This window comes from Lemur catta, chromosome 19 (genome assembly GCF_020740605.2).
Source record: "Lemur catta isolate mLemCat1 chromosome 19, mLemCat1.pri, whole genome shotgun sequence".
Classification (NCBI taxonomy): Eukaryota; Metazoa; Chordata; class Mammalia; order Primates; family Lemuridae; genus Lemur; species Lemur catta.
The window spans coordinates 20,813,002-20,821,018 of NC_059146.1; the positions used below are offsets into that span (position 1 = coordinate 20,813,002).

At 48.9% G+C, this 8,017-nt stretch overlaps 1 protein-coding gene across 1 annotated transcript; it reads right to left on the reverse strand.

Moving 5' to 3' along the window:
* Nucleotides 1–643: 643 nt before the first annotated feature.
* On the reverse strand, nt 644–7,146 carry LOC123624182 (cationic amino acid transporter 3-like). Its single transcript, XM_045531815.1, has 11 exons — nt 6,774–7,146; nt 5,645–5,803; nt 4,680–4,857; nt 4,361–4,473; nt 3,985–4,207; nt 3,701–3,840; nt 2,821–2,923; nt 2,074–2,276; nt 1,714–1,880; nt 928–1,036; nt 644–762 (listed from the first exon to the last, which is right to left on the reverse strand). The coding sequence occupies exons 1-11, from the start codon at nt 7,144–7,146 to the stop codon at nt 644–646; spliced, it is 1,887 nt and encodes a 628-aa protein (XP_045387771.1).
* Nucleotides 7,147–8,017: the final 871 nt, after the last annotated feature.

The window sequence follows — 8,017 nt, forward strand, 5'->3', positions numbered from 1 at the left end:
GCCTGGCTAATTTTTCATATATATTTTTTGTTGTCCAGCTAATTTCTTTCTATTTTTAGTAGAGATAGTGGTCTCGCTCTTGCTCAGGCTGGTCTCGAACTACAGACCTTGAGAGATCCTCCCGCCTCAGCCTCCCAGAGTGGTAGAATTACAGGCATGAGCCACTGAGCCCAGCCTGCTCTCTGCTTCTGCATTCAACTTTTTGATTCTACATCTAAATGAGATCATGCAGTATTTATCTTTCTGTGCCTAAGTTATTTCCCTTCACATAAAGTCCTGCAAGTTCATCCATGTTGTCACAAATAAACAACATTATAGTATGCTTGAAAATTGCTAAGAAAATAGATTTTTAAATGTTTCACCACAAAAAATAAGTATGTGAGGTAATAGATGTGTTAGCTTGATTTAGCCATACCAAAATGTGTATGTGTATATATGTATATAAACATGTTGTACACTGTAAATATATACAGTTTTTATTTGTCAATTAAAAAAATAAATTTAAAAAATTTTTAAAGGCACTTGCTCACTGGCAGTAGATACAGGGTCCTAAATGTATCCCACCTTCACCCTCCATAGAGCTTCAAACTTTCCCTTGATCGAAAAGGCACCTCCAACGTGCCTGAGCATCTGTTTTCTGTAGTTAAACTATTTCATCACCATGGATGTTCTCATTGAGGGTTTGGAAGCTTGAGACCGGTGGCTGTTGATCAGTCTTCTCCAAGCTGTGTCGGATCCCATATCCAAAATATATAGCAAATCCTAGGAGGGAAATGAGGCCTTGAGTGAAAACGTAGTCGCCCTTCCACTTAGAAATCCCAGCAGGGATTCTTCCTAGGGTCTCTGAGACAGTTTCAGGGAAAGGTGGCAGGAAGAGTGTTGGGCTCAGTCACCCAAGAGGCCTCTTTTTTCCAGAAATCCACTCACCAATCACCATCCAGACTCCAAATCGGGCCCATGTCTCAATGGTCAGCTGCATCATCAAGTAGACATTCACGAAGATGCTCAACAGTGGGAGGACAGGCAAAGCCGGGACCTGTGGGCAAAGTAAGTGAATCCCTGCACACCACAGAAGTCTGGAAGAGATGCCTGCCCACGTGGGACGGAAGACTCCAGCTTATTCAGGTTGTGTAATGCCTGTTCACACAGAGTATCCACCCCATGGGATGTTGCAGAAGACAGGTATTGGCTGGGCGCGGTGGCTCATGCCTGTAATCCTAGCACTCTGGGAGGCCGAGGTGGGTGGATCCTTTGAGCTCAGGACTTCGAGACCAGCCTGAGCAAGAGTGAGACCCCTGTCTCTACTAAAAAATAGAAAGAAATTATCTGGACAACTAAAAATACATAGGAAAAATTAGCCAGGCATGGTGGCACATGCTTGTAGTCCCAGCTACTCAGGAGGCTGAGGCAGGAGGATTGCCTGAGCCCAGGAGTTTGAGGTTGCTGTGAGCTAGGCTGACTCCATGGCACTCTAGCCCGGGCAAAAGAGCGAGACTCTGTCTCGAAGGAAAAAAAAAAAAAAAAAGAAGACACGGGTATTGAGAAATGCAACCAGTAAAGTGCTGAGTATGGGGTGTTGGGGGTCACCTGTGAATGATCCATGGCTTTTAGCAACTCCCAGTTTTCTTCCCTGTCCAGCAAAGAGTGTTTAGACCTCAAGGCATGCAGACGTCATTCACTCAGGGCAGGTATTTGGGGACACAAGTCACCTACCTTGAAGTACAGAGGAGTGCTGCTCTGGGGCTGTCTCCAAATGATGAACGTGGTCCCCACAATGAGCGCCAGCAGCAACACAGCCGCTGCCATAGACACTGGGTCTCCGGAGAAGAGCCATCCCGGCCAGTGGGCCAGTACCAGGCACAGGATCGTCAGCAGGAATACTGAAAAAGGATGCAGTTGAGGGAGAACAGGTCCAACTCCAGAAATTAAATAAGACTTCGGGCCACCCCCAAGACTGCCCATTTCGAGAAGGTCCGCTGTATCTTCAAGACTCCTCCTCAGCTGCCAAAGACACGCACTCCCACCCCGTGCTGTTACTTTCACAATATCCCAAAGGGAAATCCCACCGCTCACCAAGCAGTGAGGCACATCCATAGACGGTCCAGCCTGATCTCGGGGTGGGGACGGTGTTGACAGGGTTACATGGACTCCTCAGAGTCTTCGGGGTTCCTGCTTCAGGAACAGATTCTGGGGACCTTGCTTCAGGTACAGGCTTCATCTCAAGTTCTTCCACCTCCATTTCCTCACTCCTGTGCAAATTCTGGTCTGGCTGGTACCTGAATTAGAGATATTAAGGCAATATTAAGCCCCACCCCTGTTCATCTAACATCAGACGCCCTGACACACCTATGGTAGGCCTCCCTTATCCACGGTTTTGCTTTCCATGGTTTCAGTTACCCACGTCAACCTCGGCCTAAAAATATTAAATGGAAAATTCCAGAAATAAACATGTGCCTCTCTGAGTAGCATGATGGAATCGCATGCCATCCTGCACTCCACCCGCCCAGGACGTGAATCGTCCCTTGGTCTGGCGTATCCACACTATGTATGCTACTCTCCCATTATGTTAGTCATCTAGTAGGTCTCTAGGTTACCAGAGGGGAAAAAAACATAGTATATGTAGGGTCTGGTACGACCCATGGTTTCAGACATCCGCTGGGGATCTTAGAATGTGTCCCCTTGTGTATAACGGGGGACTGTTGTATTCCCCACCCTGAGTGTGGCAGTACACTTAGGAGCCGGGACAAAGGCAGAAGAGGATTGGCACCTCATCCATCCTCATGAGTCCACGACCCCTGTCAAGGTGCAGTGGAGTCTCACCTGAGGACAAGAACAGAAAAGGCCACCAAGGAGTAAGTAAGCAGGGTCCCGATTGATGCGAGGTCCACAAGATCACTGAGCTCAAAGAGGAATGCCATGGATGCTACAAGGAGGCCACAGAAAAGGATAAGTTCCAGTGTTCTACAGCACTATAGGGTGACTGTAACTTGTATATTTTCAAATAGCTCAAGAAAGTTTTCAGGGTTCCTAACACAAAAGTTTTGTTTTGTTTTGTTTTGTTTTGAGACAGAGTCTCGCTCTGTTGCCCAGGCTAGAGTGAGTGCCGTGGCGTCAGCCCAACTCACAGCAACCTCAAACTCCTGGGCTTAAGTGATCCTCCTGCCTCAGCCTCCTGAGTAGCTGGGACTACAGGCATGCGCCACCATGCCAGGCTAATTTTTTCTATATATATTTTTAGTTGGCCAGATAATTTCTTTCTATTTTTAGTAGAGACAGGGTCTCGCTCTTGCTCAGGCCAGTCTCGAACTCCTGACCTCGAGCTATCCACCTGCCTCGGCCTCCCAGAGTGCTAGGATTACAGGTGTGAGCCACCGCGCCCTGCGGATAATTTTTTTTTTTTTTTTAAGGCTGGTCAAGTGAAGCAGTGGGAGTGGACAAGGAACAAAAGAATCTGTAACTGGTTGTGATCAATTAGTTGTAAACAAGATAAATGTTTGATCATCACATATTGCATACATATATCAAAATATCACTGTACCCCATAAATATGTACAATTATTTGTGTTAATTAAAAATAATGATGAAAGCCAAAAAAAAAAAAAAAACCAGAAATGGGCGAGGATGAGAAACCAGTAGAAATATCCAAGTTCAGGAAATGGATCAAGGAAGGCATGGATTTTGATGGATTTTGTTTCTTCACCTGCAATGACCCCAGAAACGATGGTGGCCACCACCGGGGTGCTCGTGCGGGCGTGGATCCGGGCAAGGATGCGGAAAAGGAGCCCGTCCTCGGCCATGGCGTAGATCACTCGAGGCATGGGGAACATGGCGCCCAGGAGGCTGGAGGACAACATGGGAACATGTGTTGGGACACAGGAATCCTACACGTGGGATAAAGTGTCTCCTCCCTGTCATCTGTCCATCCCAAGGGCCAGGATACCTGAGAATCTGACAGTAGACAGGGAGAAAGCATTTGGCACTGACCTGGATGAGAGGGCACAGAGGGTGCCAACGGCCACTGCATATTTTACAGGGGCCCATCCGACGTAGATAAAGGCCTCCGGCAGAGGGCTGTCCTTGTGTATCTGGTAGTAGGGCATCATGAGGGTGAGTGCCGCCGAGACACCAAAATAGGCCAGAAAGCAGATGAAGAGGGAGACCACGATGCCCACGGGGATGGAACGCTGAGGGTGGCGGGCTTCCTCCCCTGCAGGACACGTGCACGCACTGGGTCAGGAAAACACTGAGGGGGAGGCGCAAAACCCTCCTCCCTCCCACACCTCCAAAACTCTATGCCCAAGGGCAGCCCAAACTGCACCCAAACCGCTGATCCCCTGTTGGGACAGAAGGACCATGTTACCTGTGGTGGCGATGGAATCAAAACCAATAAATGCAAAGAAACATGTAGCTGCTCCACGGAGAATCCCATGGAAGCCAAAAGGCACAAACCCTCCAGAGCCCAGAGGGCCCAAGCTAGGGTGAGAGAAGGAATGAGAAGGACAGCATTAAGGGACATTCAAGCCACTGCGACTGGATGACTCAGTACAGCCCACGAGTCCGGGGCCCCATGCCTGCCCATCACCCGGGTCCCTCCGCCCGGATTCCGCCTATTCCCCTCCAGATTCCCGCTCTGCACTCCCCGGCGCCCGAATGCATCCAGTGTGCAGTCACCTCCTCACCTGTATGTGCCATTAGATCCGGGTTTGGCCAGTTTGTAGTCCAGTTCTGTGAGCTGCCAGTTGTGCAAATCCCCCTTGATGAAGCCAGAGAGGGTGATACCGCTCAGAACCAAAAGATTCACACCTGTGAATATTTTGGTAACCAGTGCCGACTCCCGAGCTCCCAGAGCCAGTAAACCTGTGGGAAAGATGACATATCCAGAATAAATAGACCCAAAGAGACAGAAAGCAGATTAGTGGTTGCCAGGGGACAAAGGGGAGTGAGGAATGACTGCTTAAAGGGCACAGGCTTTCCTTTTAGGGTGATGAAAATGTGGAAAATGTTTTGGAACTAGATCTTTTGGTGTACACACCCCTGTGAATGTACTAAATGCCACTGAACTGTACACTTTCAAATGGCCAATTTTAGTCGGGTGAGGTGGCATGCACCTGTAGTCCCAGCTGCTCAGGAGGCTGAGGCGGGAGGATCGCTTGAGCCCAGGAATTAAAGGTTACAGTGAGCTGTGATCACCCCACTGCACTCCAGCCTGGGCAACAGAGTAAGACTCTGTCTCTTAGAGAAAAAAAAAAATTAAAATATTAATACAAACTGTAGTTTCAGTAGAGAGGAAGAAACTTGCCAGCCTAAGTCAGTGGCTCTCAGCTAGGAGTGATTTTCTTTCCCAAGAGACATCTGGCAGTATTTGGGGACATTCCGATTGTCACAGTTTGGGGAAGGGTACCCTGGCGTCTAGTGGGTGGAGATGCTGCTCTACATCTTGTAATGCACGACAAAGAATTACCTGGCCCAGGATGTTAATAGTGCTGGGATCGGAGAACAATGGTCCGAGTCTTGCCTTCCTGTGCCTCACAGTGCAGCTCATAGTTCTAGGTTTCTAATCCCCCTCCCATGTCTGCCTCCCCCAAGCCTTTTCCACACCCGTTCCTCCATGCCCAGCTTGTCCCTTCTTTGACGCCAGCCTTACCAATGAGGAGCAACACAAGGCTCAGCGCGAAGAAATCTGGATACTCAGCCAGGACACGAGACACGGGCAGTGAGAAGACGCCCTGCAGGGCCCGGGAGATGTGATTCCCAATCAGGTTGTCAAAGGAGAAGCTCCAGGCCCTGGCCACGCTCGCGGCACCTGTGGCAACAGAAGGAGGAACATTCATTTATAAACATCGATCAAACCCCCAGTAAGTGCCATGGGATATATTATTTTATAAAGAAAAAGAAAAAAGAGGCCGGGCGTGGTGGCTCACGCCTGCAATCCTAGCACTCTGGGAGGCTGAGGCGGGAGGATCGCTCGAGGTCAGGAGTTCAAGACCAGCCTGAGCAAGAGAGAGAGACCCCATCTCTACTAAAAATAGAAAAAATTATCCAGGCACAATGACGTGCGCCTGGATCCCACCTACTCAGCAGGCTGAGGCAGGAAGATCCCTTGAGCCCAGGAGTTTGAGGTTGCTGTGAGCTAGGCTGACATCATGGCACTCCTGGGAAACAGAGGGACACTCTGTCTCAAAACTATAAATAAATAAATAGAAACTTGAGTCCACCCTCTCTCCTCCGCCACAAGCCCCCACTGCAGTGGTCCCTACCCCAGTTGCCATGGCCTCCCTTGAATAAAGTCTGCCTTACTACCTTTTTTTTTTTTAAAAAAAAAAAAGTTATCTGTTGAATATGTCAGAAGGAGATAAATGCTATGCAAGAAAAGAACATAGGGATGAGTGATGAGGAGGGCTGGGTGATGAGGGTTGAAATTTTTTTCAAACGAGTGGTCAGAGGAAATCTCACAAAGGTGACAGCTAAGCGAAGGCTTCACAGTGGTGGGGGAACATGCTTGGGGAACATGTCTCCCCCACATCTACAAGAACTCTTCCCCATGTCCTACACTTTCCATTTCTTCTTGGTTTGTTGTTCGGTCACTGAAGGGAACCTGAATGGAGCTGAGGAGAATGACATTCCGGGGTCTTCCTCCTGCCATTCCCCACTGCCCGCCATGGTGGATTGCAAAATGTGGGTGAAAGCCACTCCAGCTCCTCCAAATCCCCCCTCATTCTGACCCCTACGTCCCTCATTTTTCCCACTCCTCCATCCCTGTCCCATCATCTCACCAATGACATAAGAGAGTATGAGGTTCCAGCCGGTGACAAAAGCTAATACTTGGCCCACTGTGACATAGCTGTAGAGATACGCAGAGCCAGAGCATGGCACCCGGGCCCCAAACTCGGCATAGCAGAGTCCAGACAGCACGGAAGACAGGGCGGCCACCAAGAAGCAGATAACGATGGATGGTCCAGCTTTGTCTTTGGCTACTTCCCCAGCCAGGACGTACACACCTGCTCCCAGGGTGCTGCCCACACCCAGGGCCACCAGGTCCAGGCTGTTCAGACAACGGGACAAGCGATTCTCAGACCCCGTGCTTAGCTCCAGGGGTCGCCTGCGCATCAGCTTCTGGCCAAATTGGCGAACATCCTGCCATCCCATCTTAGATGGAGTTGAGGAAGATGCTGAGATCTGCTGAGAAAACAAGACAGAAAACCACCAAGAGTGATCATTCCGCCTTGGCCCTAGGAGTGGGACATAAGATCACCTGCCAGATGCAATGGAGTTACAGGAGCTATTGGTGAAAGGACGTATTGGCCAAGTCATCCGCCTCTGAGACTTGGGGCTTTCAAATGTAAACAAGAACTTTAACACTTTTCAAAGTTCCTGGAAGGGTTTCTTGAAGAGACACAAGCAAAAGCTTCCGGTACAGTGCCTGGCACACAGGAGCTGCTCAATTGATATGAGTTGAGTGAATAAGAATGCTGATTTCCGAAGCCCAATTACCTGGGTTCAAATCCAGCTCTCCCACTTATCGGCTAATTTCCCAACAGTGACTTACCACTTTTGCCCTCGCCTCCTATATAAATTATTATGATGGAAAAACAATAATTATGATTATCATCATTCCCTCTCTTCATTGATGTGTGTGAAGTGGCTCTTTGTAGGGCCTAGCGATCAGAGAGCTCACGCTACACACATTTCCAAGCCAAGGAACCTGGAAACTGGGTAGCTTTCAGTGTCTTTGCCAGCAGAGTGAAAGGCAGTTGGAATTTGGAGCTGGGGCAAAATAAGAGATGGAAATTTCAGGATGAGAGAGAGACCTTTGACCAGCTCAATCAAAGATCCACTTTCTACTCAGCCCCAGGGCATCAACTGGACTGACCTCCCAGTAGCTTGGAGGGAGGACACATCTTCTATATTTATTTATCTTTTTTTTTTTTTTTTTTGGAGACAGAGTCTCACTCTGTTGCCTGGGCTAGAGTGCCGTGGTGTCAGCCTAGCTCACAGCAACCTCAAACTCCTGGACTCA

What these genes read in the sequence shown, in the direction of transcription:
- LOC123624182 (XM_045531815.1), bottom strand. Translation starts at nt 7,146, where the DNA reads ATGGGATGGCAGGATGTTCGCCAATTTGGCCAGAAGCTGATGCGCAGG. An exon ending in TGATTCCATCGCCACCACAG is followed by an intron (nt 4,208 to 4,360) that starts GTAACATGGTCC and finishes CGTGTCCTGCAG; the next exon opens with GGGAGGAAGCCCGCCACCCT. An exon ending in TGGAGTCTGGATGGTGATTG is followed by an intron (nt 763 to 927) that starts GTGAGTGGATTT and finishes TTTCCCTCCTAG; the next exon opens with GATTTGCTATATATTTTGGA.